The sequence below is a fragment of the Ammodytes marinus genome, assembly GCF_949987685.1.
Source record: "Ammodytes marinus genome assembly, chromosome: 2".
NCBI classification, from domain to species: domain Eukaryota; kingdom Metazoa; phylum Chordata; class Actinopteri; order Uranoscopiformes; family Ammodytidae; genus Ammodytes; species Ammodytes marinus.
The window spans coordinates 16,828,840-16,844,929 of record NC_137231.1 but is presented as its reverse complement, the minus strand read 5'-3'; the positions used below and the strand labels follow the sequence as shown (position 1 = coordinate 16,844,929).

Below are 16,090 nucleotides of genomic sequence, written 5' to 3'. Positions count from 1 at the left end.
ATCCCTAAATAGATCCTTGTGTTCCTCTCAAAAGTCAATATTATTAATAACATCCTATGAGATACTGATTTATGGGTATCTGACAAAAAATGTTAAAGCTCAAATAATGAGGTTTCAGGACAGAGACCAAGGAGGAGCCAAGAGAATGATTCCAAAAACACACCCAACCCTGAGGCCTAAAGTACATTAAATGCCCAATACGGGAATGTGAAAAGGTTACTGTAAAGGGCTCACTAAACTGCAAGACATTCTTTCTCCAGTGTCTTTTCTCACAGAGCATTGGCTTTATGCTACTGTATAGGATGGGGAAGTTTTCCTCGGCCCATATAGCTGCCAGAGTAATGCCCCAAGACCCACCTCTCAGGCATCTGCCTGAACAACAAGCTCCTTGTTGAAGTCTGGTATTGCCAGGATTGGGTATACACACTAGATCTTCATCTGGTATGCCATCTGGGACCATTTTGCCACTGTCTCTTAAATGTCAAGTCTGTTAGGATTAAGATCAGAAAGGGTTGGAACAAAGCCACTGTATTTGCGAGGCCTACAATATAGTTCACCTGTCTCTCTTGTACACAGGTGTAGTCTTGGATGGCCCTCAGTATGGCATCCTGCTATTTGACAAGGCCATGGTGTATCTGAGGCAGGGGCGCGGCCAGGGATTTGTTTTTATTTTAGGCCCCGTGAAAACATACTGCATTTTTCACCCACTTACGGCACCCCCTATCTGAGGTTCTTGGTTTCAATACAAACTAGCCTGCACTTGCAGACCTATGAGACCTTAATAGGCTGCAGTATACTCTTTGTGTCACAGGACCTGGTCCATGAGCTGCTGGAAGGTTACAGAGGCTTCATGAAGACCAATGGTAGTTTGGTGTACTAGTTCTCGTGGCAAGTCTGTCCTTTTTTTCTTTCCCGTTTCGTTTACCCTGTATGTCACTTCACCCACTCTATCAATAATTTCGTAAGGCTCCTTCCAAGTGACAATGGTGTTAGTGCCACCATTTCTGTATTTGTATACATTTTCAGATTTGTGTGCACTTGTATATATTTTGTTTTATTCTGCTCATACCAGCACAACTCTAAAGCTCTTGTTAATAAGACATTGTTGGCTGCCTCTTTTATTTTATGTATATGTTCTTAAATAGTATAACTGATATTTTTGAATGTTTATGTTTAAACAATGTATACATAAATAAAAACTTAGATGAAAAAAAGAAACAGACATTTTCTCAAATTTCTTTAAAATAATTTTTAATAATATTTTGTATTTCACATTTTCAACATATAAACTAGACTTGCTTTTACTTTTACTATAAAATCTATGTTTATTATACACCAACAGACCAAGGCAAATCCCAGAGTGAAATTGGCAATTAAACAAATTCTGATTCTGATTTGTTTTCTTTCATTTGTAATGATTTTAAACAAAAAATATATCTCAGCACCGATATATTTATGTTTTTCTGCTGATATATCACCAAATGTATAATGTGTGTATGACTTTTTATTATAAATTCATATACAATAATCCTAATCCTAATCTATTGGCTACTCATGACAATATTCTCACAAACATGGGCTAAATGCATCTGTAAAACATTGTGACATAGAGAAAAAGTTGACACAAATAAATTCTTTTAACCTTTTTTTAGATTAATACTATTTTTTAATCTAGCACAAAATTAATCTTGTTATGAATTGAAGAAGAGACCAAAACATAATAGTGGAAGTACATGGTTCCATGGTGTAATGGTTAGCACTCTGGACTTTGAATCCAGCGATCCGAGTTCAAATCTCGGTGGAACCTCACGGTTTTAAAGTTAAGTATAAAGGTTCAGTCTGCAACTCTTGTGTAAGAAGTAAGCACATTGTGGCAGGTGAAGAAAGAAACTGAATAGCACATAGGCTTGTGAAATGTCACGAGTGGCTAAAGAAGCTTATTAAAGTCACCTAAAACAGGTTAATCAGCATAAGAACAAACAAATCCATAGGGGGAAAAAAGGTGTATTTCTTCCATGTGTCTTGCGACTGTAGGCAGTTTGTGGTAAAGCACACCAATCGCTAATTTGTAATATATCTTTCTATTTTTTTACTTTTTTGTATTTAGTTTAAATAATCAAAATGTGTCTGTATTCATGTTAACAATGCCTGCTACAATAGTAAGCCAACAAGTTAAACAGCTTTCAGCGTTGTCACATTGTGGCTTGTTGCTCACTGCTTACCAGCCTATGAAATATTTAATAGTACATTTTTAACAATATGTTACACTAGTTGCTCTGCTAATCTCATTTACTAAAATAAAGACTCAAAGGTGTGATACAGGGTATGCAATTGTAACTTTAGATAGGAAAGAAACCAGCTGGAATCACAAGGATGTTGACTGGAAGAAAACAAAACAGTGTTGGCCAGTGGCGGTTTGAAGGTGTGTTCACATAACAAACTAACCTTTGACTTGCTCTGAGTGAACATTAATAAAGTTTGATAACACTGTATGAGATTTTGGTCTTGTTCCTTTTTTTATTGTGGATTTGTATAATTGCCACGACAATGTCCAAACTTAAAAAGTGTTAGAAATATTCTCAGTTTACAGTGTATTTAAAAAATACTTTTAATTAACTTTAATTTGCATTTTTTAATTTTTCTTAAAGACAAATAATAAATAACCTTTCTTTGACTTCATATTGCTCTACACCTTAAGCTCTTACTCATTCTTACTTGTTTCTTTTCTCTCACTTTAGTCAAATGATCAGCAAAAGTAGCAATTCAAAAGCGTAGAAATATAAGTAAAAATTGTGCATTCAAAAATGGTTGACTTAATTAAAAGTACAAATGAACTGTATCAAACTATAAGTACCAAAAGTCAAAGTACTCATTATACAAAGAGGCACATTTCAGAATACTGTAAACAGGACAACACATTTCACAAATCTCTGTGTAAACAAATTTATTGTAATTCTTTATGAGAAAAAAGGAGGATTATCTGATCAGACGTACAGAATAAGAAGAATACGGTCAAATGTATAGCGTAAACATGCTATTACATTGTTATGTTTGATCCCAGTTGTTATTCTTTACTCATCGTGTGGTGTGGACATGGATGGGCATTTGGGACGCCCAGATGCTGGCAGGAGGTTTTCCCAGTACTCTCGCTTAGCCCTAGAAGACGTATGGTGGTAGATTAGTTGGTTGTAAATGAAACACTTCTGAACAGCAAAAATGCATTTTCTTTATTTTTTCTGCCTCCTCTGCTAGAACTGTCACTATATGCCACCGGATGTACAATACATACAATTGTTTTCGGGATTTGAATGCAGATGTAGCAACCATATTTCCATGCAGTATAGCTGTGTTTCTGCTCACTGTTACCTGTCTCTCATCCAGGCTTTAGTGTGCGTCTCCAGAGCAGCACCCCACAGTCCGTGCTTGTCTGAAGCCGGTGGGAGGAATCCTCTCTCTGCCACCAGCTCCTCTGCTATGGCTCTGATATGGTATGGCTCGAATCCACAGCAGCCACCGATGTAGCGGATTCCTGCCTTGTAAGCCTCTCTGACGTATTTCTGGATGTCCCAGCGAGTCATCGCTCTTGTTTCCAATGCTGTGAGAGGAGAGTGAAATATTAAAGTCTGGCCATTTTGTTATATCCACGCCCTCATCAAATTGCATATAGGACTAGGAGTGAGTTTAAAAAGGTAGCATGAGCTGTACACTCACTAACCTATCTCACCGGTTGCGCTTTGAAAGGTCAGCGGCAAACTAGGTCAAAGTTCAAATAATTTGATAATTTATTGTAAATGATCTTTTAATTTGTATTTAACAATTGTTGTATAACTTGCATATCTAAATATTATTATTTGCTGACAAAATATTTTACAGTTTAAGCTACTTTTGCAACAAAAACAAAACAAACAATTTTACTGAATTGAGCTTCGAATACTAACTTAACAAACAAATATTCAAATAATTTGGTAACTCACAGTACTTACAAGTGTATGCTTACTTTTAATATATAAAGTTTGCACATCAAAACTAACAAACTACAGTTTTATCTCTCACACAAACACACACACACACACACATACACACACACACACACACACACACACACACACACACACACACACACACACACACACACACACACACACACACACACACACACACACACACACACACACACACACACGGACACACAAACACACAAAAACCTGACCGAAAGGGAACTCAGGCAGGGTAAGGTATCCACCGATGTTGCCCTCAGGTGTGTGAAAGCCCAGTGGCTGGATCATCAGATGGGCCTTGAGACCAGCTTTCTCCAATCCCTCTTTCATTAACTTCACTGTACCAACGCATGTCAGAGGGTCCAAGTGGCAATTTACACCAACAATGTCAGCTCCTGCACATAAACACACACAAAGTAGAAATATTTAGGTACAACTGAACCATGATGTCAGACTTGCCAGCTGAAAGTACCACATAATAGAAGGGCCGTGTACCAGCTTTGACCAGCCTGACAGCACACTCTCCAGGTGGGACTCCCTTCTTGTCTCCGTGAGGGGGGATGCACATGGTTGCACCCACGGGTTTACCACCGGTCTTCATCACCTCCAGTGCCCAAACTGCCTCTTCCACTTGGTCAAAGAACTGCAGGAGAAATGTGCATTAGATCATGAAACCTTAACATGGGATGAGAAGCAGTAAAGTATGCTGCTCATACCTCCACTATAAAGAAATCAATGTCCTTCTTGAGGAAGTCATCCATTTGTTTCTTGAAGATGGCCTTGACCTCAGTCTCGCTGCCACTCTCTGCATAACGGGGAGTCTTGGACACGCACCCGGCGACCAATGCATCGCCCTCATTGGCTACCTCCCTGGCCAGATCACAGGCTGCTTCATTGATCTGAGCCCCCTGGATCAGACAACAGCAGAGATACAACACTGGATTTAGGAAGATTTTCATTAGGTACAGTAAAGCAGTCTGGATCAGGGTGTAATGCAATTTTATTTATTTTTTACTGACAGTGATGTCTGTGACATTGCCACTCAACTCCAGCTTATCCTCACTGCAGTAGAAGGTGAATGTCTGAAGCACATTGGCTCCTGCTCTCAGGAACTCTCTGTGCAACTGACGCACTAACAAGAGAGACAGAGAAAGAGTTTTTTTTTTTTTTGTGCAAAACACCCAAGTAATGAAATGCCGATTATACATGCTCTACTGGAATGGAATTGTTGTCATGTTATTGGATGAGCAGGTAAGGTGTGCATACCTGCTTCAGGATGTTCAACAGCAGCCTCAGGGGTCCAGTGTCCTGCCTTCACATAACCACGTCGCTCTAGTTGCATAACATAGCCCCCATCTCCTACTACCACCTCCCCACCATTCAGACGCTCCAGGATACCCTAAGTGTGCACACACGCACGCACGCACGCACGCACGCACGCACGCACGCACGCACGCACGCACGCACGCACGCACGCACGCACGCACGCACACACACACACACACACACACACACACACACACACACACACACACACACACACACACACACACACACACACACACAAGATTAATTAGAGCAGGAATGTCAGGTGCACTCTGCTCACTTGAAATGAGGCTTTGTCAGGCCTTCTAGTAAAGTTTGAATGAGAACACAGTTAAGCAGGTAAGATACTTGAATATCATAAATACTTTAATTTAATTGTTTTCTATTTATTTTTATTAATTGCAAAGAAATCTATTCATCTCCATGACGGAACATCTTGAGGCATTAGCAATAAAAATAAGTAAACCACTTCCCTGGCTGGTACATAAAATGAATCCAGACCCAATTTAACAAGCTCTCACAAAGCAAAGTGATACATATCCATAGCTAAGAGAGCCTACTCATTGCATTTAGATTGCATTGCATATGTTGGATGAATTTCAGAGTGCACATTTATATCGATCATCAAGCTGCTCTTTGAAGTGCAACCCACATCATTCGGGTTTGGACAATTGAGTCATAAGAGGTGACAACGTTCAAAATGTATAAGACAAAACAAGAAGAACGTTATTTTCGAAAATCAAATGTTTCTTATACCCGTTTCTTCTTGCCCTCCATTGCTGACTAGTCCCTCGCGATCCTCTAGATCAGGCCTGCGCAGACCGACCGTCACCGATTCTACGTCACACTGACTGACCAAGCTGATATCACGAGATTGAGGATACTGTATCAAACTACACGCCGCAGTGACTGCCTAGGCTTGAGTGACATCGGCTGCGGCTTTCAAAACACAGTACAGTCCAGACCTAAGGGGGCGTTTTAACAAGGGTTGCTGGGGGGGAGGGGGGAGGTCCTTATTGTTTTCTCTTTATTTTAAGTTTAAACAAAGGCTAGATACACTACAAGAAATGGAAATGAAGTGAAATTAAAAGTATGTCTCCTCCAAAGAGGAGCAAATACTTTTATCAAAACTGCAACACACAAGATACACCCACATAGCCTACTGTATGTCTTGCCATTTTACTGTAGTAGGCTACATTTTCTTTTAAGTAATGAAAACATCCTTTACAAACTAAACAAGGGTGGGCTTGGTATTTATCCATATTCATCCACAATGAATATATGATATCAGTTCAATTATGGAACCAGAGACCACTTAGGCCTATATATATATATGTATATATGTATATATATATTTATATATATATATATATATATATATATATATATATATATATATATATATATATATATATATATATTGTTGTTATGCAGAATACTCTTAGAAATGAACCAACTTTCTTAGAAATCATCACATTTAGTAGGCCTATTTGTCTTGCACTATGTTCAGGGACTAACTGATTGCTAAATGATTAAACTGTTAAATCATTGTTTTCTTTCAAGGTTGTTATTCTACAGAGATAGACGCAATCAGTTCAACATTAGTTAAACTGTAACTAATTTTGAACACCTTATGTAATAATAATAAAGAGTTACACTTCTCACCATTGGCCAGCAGAGGGGGCTGCGTTATCCGTAAGGAACATAATTCAGACATGAGATCACTTCCGGGCGGGGTTTCTGAAATAAAAACGGATGTAAACAAGCCAACAAACCTCGCGACCGATCTATTAGGTCCATGACTTAACGACGTTTATTGACTGGGATTGTTCATATGTAACTGCCCTGAAAGCTTTTCAAAAGTAAATTTCAAATTCTTAAGCAAAAGTTGTAGTATGTGACCGACTTAAAGTTAACTGGAAAGTTTGATGTTGACTGATATATTTTTATATCGTTCTGTACCACCACTACCCTCTTCTATATTTGATTCATCCTACTACGTTAACCTCAAGGTAAGATGCTGAAACCTACCCATTTACTCTGTTTGGGGTTAATGCATTAAAGCTGAAGGTTTCCTTTAACGCTAAACTGCGTACCACTAGCGTTGTATGTTTGTTTACATTGGGAGAGCTACTTACACACTGTAACTTTATATTTCTGCTCCACCAGAGGCTAGTAGTTTGACAGCTACAAGTACCACTTACTTTACAGATTGAAATTTTTACAGAAAGCTCCTTGGCCAAATACTATAATTAATACTGGACTCATTCACAACAACTGAAATCTATTTCTGAATCACCAGTGTGTATTGTAATCATTGTAGCGCAGTTGTAAAGCATTAGTATATCATAAACTACACTGAGCTTGTGTGACGCAATAACAATGAGCTCCTCCACCAGATGCATGTTTGAAATTCTGCCTACATGATAATGCTTTGCGCAAATATAACCCATATAAAATATAATAATAAAACACTGACAGGGGCCATTACAATGCTGGTAAAATGCTGTTATTTTTGAAATCCTTCTTTGACCATTTCTATAATTCTATTATATAACATTATACACATGTCTCATGTATCATTCCACGCAGTTTCTGACAATTATATTTCCACTTGGTGTATTTGCCTTTTAGATTGATCTTGTCATTAGAGACACATTGTTCAGCCTTGTTTTTTTCTTGGATAACCGTTAAATACATTGTTGTGTAGTCGGTATCATGAACTTTGTCTTGTTTGGGTTCATTCATCCCTCCAGGTGTTTTTGCAGTCTTTCACAATGGACCTATCTGACAACACGGGGAACCTCAACCACATGGTGGAGGCTGTGGCACTGAATGATGGCCCTGCTCCTGACAGCTCCAGCGGACAGAAGGACACCTCGCCCACAGACATGCTGAGGTTCTTACTTCAACTCTGCCTTAAGACTCACACAACATTGATTAACACCTTTTTATAATCACTTGAATTCCTCTCATTTCAGAATAAGCCAGCAGATGTCCAACCAGTGCTTTGAGATGGCAGTACAGCTCCGAGCAGGTATATAATATAATCCATGGGCATTATTTCCCTCATATTGTATTTTCATTAAGTACACAAATGGAGCATTAACATCAAGTTTTCCCATATCAGGAAAAAGTAAGATAACGTGCAGCGCATCTGAAGCGGAGAGAGAACTGTGAGTATTTGAAATGATCACGTGGATCTACAATTTGAAATCAAATGGGAGATTAGTTATGGTCTCAAAATGTATACTATTTACATCCAATACACTTTTTTTTATAACATTTTGCAGGCCAGATTTTGTCAGTGAGCTGGAAAGAGTCAAGACAAGTCATTTCAACAGCACACTGACACTGCACAGGTAACCCCCTGCCTTATCCTATGTGATGAGGGCTGGATTTTTCTGTAATTTCTCTTTTTAGTGTGATAAATATTTAAGAATTACTGTACTACTTTGTTTAACTTTGACCATTCATTGATTTAACGGGTTTCTTTTAGAATGCAGATGTGGCACGCTTTAGGGGAAAAACTGAAAGAACACGATTCAGACGCAGAGTAAGTAAACTGACGACTTGGTGAAACAACTGTCATACCTTTATTTTGATTATGGTGTAATGATAAACCTCTGTTTTTCTCAGTGCCCTGAAAGCTGTGAATGATCGCTGCATGGCTCTTTGTTCACAAATAAAACAACTTCAGCAGGTAAGCAGCTTCATCATTCAGTATGTTTATATTTGGCAATTGTGTGCACTGAGAGTACTGTGATTAAAACAGTTGTATGTAGTAGTGCAGTATGTATTGAATGATTGCATAACTGCACCTTGACATCAGAAAAATGTCTCTGTGTTTTTGCTTTGTGTGCTTGATTGTTTTACTGCCGTCCGCTGTGGATGCCAAATTAGGTGGCACATTTGTTGCTGTGGTACTTTAATCACTTGAACTGTAAATAACAGTTAAAAACGTTTCTACAGGCCCCTTAATGATGTGTGGTTCAACAGGGATAGGGTGTGTCTTATTATCCCCGTTTTAGTCAAATAACTTGAGTTAGAATATGTCATTAATTCCATCACCATCAATTGGTTTTCCTGAGAAACTCCTTGAAACTTAATGACACACTTTGAACTTGAAAAGGCACTGGAACTGTTTACTGTTGGTACACTGTGTGGCGCTATACTGTGGTCCTATATAATTAATATAATTAATCATTGATAGTAACAATATCATTTTGTTCTTGATGACCTGGAACAATTGTTCATTTAATCAGCGAGCAGAGATTTCAGGTTTTACTGTTCACTGCCACAAAGCGAGACGTGTGAAGAAAAAAAAATTAAATGTATTAAATTGTGATAGTTAATAAGAAATTATAGCTATTTCTGTTCCAAAATTCCCATCTGATTTTTAACAGGAGTCAAGAGATCTTCAAGATGACATCACAGAAATACAGAAGAAAAGGCTTGGTATGTTTTTTTGTTTGTTTTTTTACTATTACCAAAAAAAAAAGTACTAATAGGTAGTGACACATTTTTTCCCAACTATCCCTTTTTTCATTTTCTTTTTCACTTATAATTTTTTGTGTGTGTAGAGATGAAGAGGCTCACACATGAGAAAATGAAAGACATGAAAGAGTTGATGTCAAGGAAAGAGCATGCAGATACAGAGAAGTACAAAGTGGCTCTGGAGAAAGCACAGGCCAACCTGGAGACATATAAAAAGATGGCCGTCATGACACAGAACGTCCTCAGGGTAAATTGTGCAGGAATTGTCTGAAGGAAAACTGTTTGTACAGTGTTTGAAATGAAATGATTTCCAATGCATATAATGAAATTGTCAGCTGGTGTATTAATGTTATGTTTGTATGTGCATTGTTCTTCAGGGCATCCTATTGGCCTGTAAAGTCAATTGGATGGATGATCCTAAACTTCGAGACATCGCCATGACGCTGGAGGAAATTCCCATCTCTGACTAGAGAAAAAAAAATCCATTTATCCCATTTGTATGTTTGTGAATTTTATTGACCAATAAATAATCAACCTAATCAACTGAACTGGTCAACAGTGAGTCAGTAGTGTGACTTTTTTTTTTTTAAATGTGAAAGCAATGTAGAGGACGGCAAGCTGCCACTAGAGGGCGACACAGGAAGCGAGGACAGACTGAATCTACATGCACTTACTATCAGTGAAGAAGAGCGGTTTACACGTGTTTACCCAGCCAAGAGAGATATATATTGAGAACTTTTTTTTTTCAAATCAATATTTCTGGATCTTTATTCGGATTAAAACAAAGTCAAAATGCCGAAGGTCAGGGCGGAGAAGAAAAGCAGGCAGCACCAAGAGGTCAAAAACCAAGGTATGCTTCTCCAAGGAACTGTTAGCATTAGCATGGGAGCAGACACTTAAAGCTGTTTGAGGGGAAGGGGGATATAAAGTGCCGTATGTCATCTTGTCTCTAGTACACATTTTGAACAGTTTTCACCCTTGTTGCCGTACCAGTGTCAAAGACCACTCGTAAATGAGAGTTGTCACTTCTGTCGTCTGAATTCACAATGTATATTTGTGTATCTGTGTTATTATGGACGCTCAGGTAACAACAACACAGTGAGACGCCAAACCGAATTCATATAAAAAATGTATTTAACTTGTCTCAACATACCCTCAAATGCACTTAACGTGTTGGGAATGTCGAGTGTCTTGTGGTTATTTCGGCAGCATTATTATTTCGACCACTAACGAAAGTAATTCTCTAATGTCATTAACTGTTTTTCCCAGGTATGTTAACTCTTGTTTTCCATGTGAATAAAGACTAGAATTGATTGATAGACTCTTGTATGTATTTGTATATCTATAAAGGTTCCAACTTTCTCGAAATATTTACACCACTATGTTTGCATACCAAACCTTATTTCAGTAATGTAATGTGCCAAAACAACTTCTTATTGAACCCCAGATTTCACTCCCCACATAAACAGAGTAATTTGATCAGATTTTGACTCCCAGGATAACACCTTTGAGGCCTTCGAAAATGTTTGCCAACAGTGGATATAGGAAATCCAATGTGATGATTTTTTTTCCCATAAATAGCATGAATCATGAACATCACACAAGCCCAGTAGCCTACACTGTGTCTTAATTCTGTCTGTTGCAGGGATCATGTTCAACACCGGCATGGGCCAGCACATCCTGAAAAATCCATTGGTTGTTAATGGGATCATTGAGAAGGTAGCACTGTTGAGTTTTTCACACACTTGTGTACACACACACACATCCAATGAACTTGAAAATCAGTGTGTGTGAGCTGAGGTTGTGGCCATGTGTTTCAGGCTGCCCTGAGACCGACAGATGTGGTACTGGAGGTGGGACCTGGTACTGGTAACATGACAGTGAAGTTGTTGGAGAAAGCCAAGAAGGTGAGAAGAACACACACACCTCTAATTGATCATGTGGAGCTATTAAAGTTGACAGCACATGTTGCTTGCAACTCAGGATTTCCCCTATGCCCCTGAAATAGTTCAGAAGTCTTTATAAAGGTTTTTGAATCTTATCCCCATATTCCCTATTGAAGGCTTCTTAACTGTTGTTGGCTCGGAGCGAATGTGCCTGAAGTAAGCCTAGCTTCTTCTTTACTTTTCTTTCCAAGCGGAGAGCACCTTGCATGCTTACCTGGAGTCTACTCATTACTAACTGAGAGTAACAGGTGTCATCTCCCCTTTTTATAAACGTAACTTTATCATCTGCTTTGAAATAATTGGACAGTTATATTCCTGAAAATGTTCTGGAGAATGGAGAGACCGTGTTCAGCTCCGCGGTGCCGTGGAGAACACAGGCTGCGCTGCGGTGGCACGGAGGTGGCAGTTATTTGCAGTTGCTGTTTGACACAACGCTCAGTTTATTGCACTTGCATCAAAATATTGTTAAACTTTATTTTATCCGTTTTGTGCCGTTCTGTACACGTATATAACATTTTAAAATAGGGGCGGCCAAAAAAAAAACTATTTTCCTCATCCACCAATCGAGTTCATTTGAAACGAGGAGTACTCGATTACTAACGCCCATCCCTAGTAGCTACAGAACATATACTGTGCTGTGTAATAACAGGGTCGAAAAATGGGGAAAAAGTCGCGGCTTATAGTCCGAAATTACGGTAACCTGAAGTTTTTAAGTGTTGCCTCTGTAAATCCATCAGCTTTACACAGTCAAACAGGCAGTTGTTTCCCTTTGGTGTACCTATGTCCAGCTTTCACGTTCTTCTGTTGTGATCTCTATGTGTGTGCGTGTCCACAGCAGCGATAACGTTTTGTATGTTTTTTTTTGTGCAGGTGGTGGCCTGTGAGTTGGACTGCAGATTAGTGGCTGAACTTCAGAAAAGAGTGCAGTGCACGTGAGTGGAGACAGCAGCATTGTGCCATAACATACATTTGAATCGTATATCTACAACCACATGAAAAGTGAATTACGTGATCTGATAAAAGAACATTGTGTTTTTTTTTTCAACAGCCCCATGCAGACCAAACTTCAAATATTAGTCGGAGATGTACTGAAAACGGAGCTGCCGTTCTTCGACGTCTGTGTGGCTAATTTACCATACCAGGTTAGAGATGCATGTCCTCTGCACTGCACACAACTGATTCAATATCATCAAATACGTTTATCTCAAACTTGGACTCAAACTCTTCTTTTATTTTGTGCAGATTTCGTCACCGTTTGTCTTCAAGCTCCTGCTGCATCGACCTTTTTTCAGGTAAGAAGTCAACTAAAGGCACAGAGTTTTATTCACATCTCCCTGTTGAGCAAGTAGCACCTCCTCATGTGTTTTTTTGTTTTGTTCAGGTGTGCCGTGTTGATGTTCCAGAGAGAGTTCGCCATGCGGCTAGTAGCCCCACCTGGAGACAAGCTGTACTGCAGGCTGTCCATCAACACACAACTCCTGGCTCGTGTAGACCATTTGATGAAGGTCAGCGACGGGCACTCCCTGATTGTTTGCCTCATAGCAATTCTCCAGACGTCACACCATCATTGTGTCCTGTGTTGCAACAACTGTGTCTTAAGTGCTGGTGTTTCCCTCTGATCAGGTAGGGAAGAATAACTTCCGTCCTCCTCCAAAAGTTGAGTCAAGTGTTGTCAGGATAGAACCGAAAAATCCTCCTCCTCCAGTAAACTTCCAGGTGAGGTTTGACCATGATAAATAACTGTTGATCGAAACTGGAGATACACTTGATATGTAACATTGTGTTTTATTTTTTATTAATTTATTTTGTTTTATTATTTGTTTAGGAGTGGGATGGCCTGGTCAGAATAGCCTTTGTAAGGAAAAACAAAACGCTCAATGCAGGTTTCAAGTGAGTTACCTGCCTACTGCAAACTTTAATACAATTCTGAGAAGAAGAAAAACAAACACTGATGGTGTTTTTATCCTTTCCAGGTCCACTGCAGTAGAACAGCTGCTAGAAAAGAATTACAGAATTCACTGCTCTGTACACAATGTGGTGAGTGTGGAGTTTTTTCAGTTATGCTCGCTCAGGCAGTATTCCTCCTTTGAACACAACAAGTATCACTTGTTATATCACTCATCAGCTCAGTTTGAATTTAAAGTTGTGGGCTTTTATTTTGACAGGATATCCCAGCAGACTTCAGCATCACCAAGAAGATTGAGAGCGTTTTGCAGGAGCTTGGTTTCAGTGAGAAGAGAGCCAGGACCATGGACATTGATGACTTCATGGTGTAAGTTGAACATCAACTACAATTTTTTTTTCTTTCACCGTTATTTTCCAAATAATCTGCTCGGATAGATTTTAGTTTTGACCCGTTTTATTTCTGTGTGTTCTCTTCATCCTCAGGTTGCTTCATGCCTTCAATGCTGCAGGGATCCACTTTTCTTAAACGGCTGAGGGAACTCAAGAGAACCATTGCTCAGAGGAACGAAAATGTCAAAATAGTTGGGTCTAATGTGCAAAGGATATCGGAGGATACATTTAAAGAGCTCATATTGAGTTTGCTATTTTACCCTTATGAGAACAGATGAGGAATGGACAAGATTCACAAGCCCTCTTGGTTGTTTGAGGCACTGTCAGACAGTGTGTGTGAGAGTTTGTCAGTAATTAAATATAATCTGTCATGGATAGTTGTTTTACTCTATATACCCTGGGGGCAAAGTGATTTTATGGACATGGAGCATTGTAAAACGTTGTTCACCAAAAATGACATCTAGGACCTTCCACGATCACAACCTGGGTGGACAACCTGGTCAATTAGCTGCTGGAAAGCTACAGCGGGCCGATAGAGCAAATCAGAACCACTGTTTAAGTGAATGGGGATGGGCTAATGGGGAATTTTTTTAACTTGTAGATATCATTATGAAACTTTACCAGTTGATTACTGACATTGAAACACAAACTTTTTGTATTAAAGTATTTTCCAAAATGTTTAAATACATATGAAAAATCATCAATATCTTACTAATGATGCATACATTTGCAAATCTACAAAGCCCCAAAATCTAGATGTTGGAAGAAAACAAAGTCAATTTGTTTTTAAATTTTGAAAACAAAACAAGTGTCCAACTGCCTGAAGCCTTTCCTAATCACAGTTCAAATTTGATCAATAAACCATAGAAAAATGTTTTTTTACACGGTTACATTTCATGTGCCATGGACCAAAAGTGTCCTTTTGGAGTCTCCAGCTGGTATTTTAGGAAACGGCTAGACATTCCCTTGGAAAGAACTGTAAAAAAAATCATTTTCTATGGGTTATTGATAAAATTTGAACTGTGATTAGGAAAAGCTTCAGGCAGTTGGACACTTGTTTTGTTTTCAAAATTTAAAAACAAATTGACTCTGCTTTTGTCCAACATCTAGATTTTGGGGCTTTGCAGATATGCAAATTTACGCATAATTAGTAAGATATTGATGATTTTTCATATTTATTCAAACTTTTTGGAAAATACTGTAATACAAAAAGTTGTTGTTTTAATATCAGTAATCAACTTGCAAAGTTTCATAATGATATCTATAAGTTTAAAAAATTCCCTTTTAGCCCATCCCCATTCACCCCCATTCGCTTAAACAGTGGTTCTGATTTGCTCTATCGGCCGCTGTAGCTTTCCAGCAGCTAGTTGACCAGGTTGTCCACCCAGGTTGGGATCCTGGAAGGTCCTGGATATCATTTCTGGTGAACACCCTTTTACAACGCTCCATGTCTGTTTTTAAAAAAAAAAGGGGTTTTGCCCCCTAGGTAATAGGTGATCTACAATTTTCTGTAAACATCAAAATGTCCTTGTGGAAAAACAACTCTTGTTTCTCAGTCTTGCTTTTCATTTTCTGTGCTTACACCATCTGAATGTCACTAGACTGGGACTGCAAGTATTGATTATTTGTTATCAGTAAAATATATGTTGAAAGATTTTGTTGATGTTTTTTAAATGTAAAAATGCGAGAAGGTCCCCGGGGGGTACAAGCGGCAGCATAACTCAAGGGAAAACATGACTATTTAATTTTACACGCATGAATCCATTGGACCCTTTGTTTGTAAAAACATTCCCACGTAGTAATTATGATACGTGACAGTTTCCAAAACGGTAGTGATTTATTATACTGTAAATACAGTACTTTCATATTTCCAAAATATGCAGTTGAAGCTGCTCATCTTGACCGCTAGAGGGCAATTGTGGACATGTCATGTCAACAGCTGTCAAAGTAGACAGTGTATTAGCTTACTAGAACTTCCGGTGTAACCCTTTCACAATAAAACTCGCCGACACAGTCGAAATTACTTCT

General features: G+C 38.7%; 3 protein-coding genes across 5 annotated transcripts; 2 read left to right on the top strand and 1 right to left on the bottom strand.

Moving 5' to 3' along the window:
* Window positions 1–2,977: 2,977 nt before the first annotated feature.
* On the bottom strand, window positions 2,978–6,134 carry LOC307257480 (betaine--homocysteine S-methyltransferase 1-like). Its single transcript, XM_080036730.1, has 8 exons — window positions 6,081–6,134; window positions 5,265–5,397; window positions 5,018–5,130; window positions 4,715–4,906; window positions 4,494–4,641; window positions 4,211–4,393; window positions 3,367–3,595; window positions 2,978–3,156 (listed from the first exon to the last, which is right to left on the bottom strand). Exons 1-8 carry the CDS (start codon window positions 6,099–6,101, stop codon window positions 3,072–3,074), a joined length of 1,104 nt encoding a protein of 367 aa, XP_079892856.1. The 5' UTR covers window positions 6,102–6,134; the 3' UTR covers window positions 2,978–3,071.
* Window positions 6,135–7,083: 949 nt separating this feature from the next.
* Window positions 7,084–10,347, top strand: cenph (centromere protein H). Of its 2 annotated transcripts, none has more exons than XM_080049610.1 (10): window positions 7,084–7,186; window positions 8,081–8,223; window positions 8,306–8,361; window positions 8,455–8,500; window positions 8,618–8,686; window positions 8,824–8,880; window positions 8,964–9,027; window positions 9,731–9,782; window positions 9,908–10,068; window positions 10,199–10,347. In XM_080049610.1, exons 2-10 carry the CDS (start codon window positions 8,102–8,104, stop codon window positions 10,289–10,291), a joined length of 720 nt encoding a protein of 239 aa, XP_079905736.1. In that variant the 5' UTR covers window positions 7,084–7,186; window positions 8,081–8,101; the 3' UTR covers window positions 10,292–10,347. The 2 variants fall into 2 exon arrangements, with proteins under 2 accessions (XP_079905736.1, XP_079905735.1); XM_080049609.1 differs by having other exon boundaries at window positions 7,100–7,336.
* A 143-nt stretch (window positions 10,348–10,490) lies between these two features.
* Window positions 10,491–16,042, top strand: dimt1l (DIM1 dimethyladenosine transferase 1-like). 2 transcript variants are annotated; one of them, XM_080038785.1, is made up of 12 exons: window positions 10,491–10,671; window positions 11,467–11,540; window positions 11,642–11,728; window positions 12,638–12,699; window positions 12,816–12,909; window positions 13,010–13,059; window positions 13,149–13,272; window positions 13,391–13,483; window positions 13,593–13,657; window positions 13,741–13,804; window positions 13,933–14,039; window positions 14,156–16,042. In XM_080038785.1, the coding sequence occupies exons 1-12, from the start codon at window positions 10,614–10,616 to the stop codon at window positions 14,196–14,198; spliced, it is 921 nt and encodes a 306-aa protein (XP_079894911.1). In that variant the 5' UTR covers window positions 10,491–10,613; the 3' UTR covers window positions 14,199–16,042. The 2 variants fall into 2 exon arrangements, with proteins under 2 accessions (XP_079894911.1, XP_079894912.1); XM_080038786.1 differs by lacking the exons at window positions 10,491–10,671; window positions 11,467–11,540; window positions 11,642–11,728; window positions 12,638–12,699 and having other exon boundaries at window positions 12,826–12,909; window positions 13,010–13,056; window positions 13,145–13,272.
* Window positions 16,043–16,090: the final 48 nt, after the last annotated feature.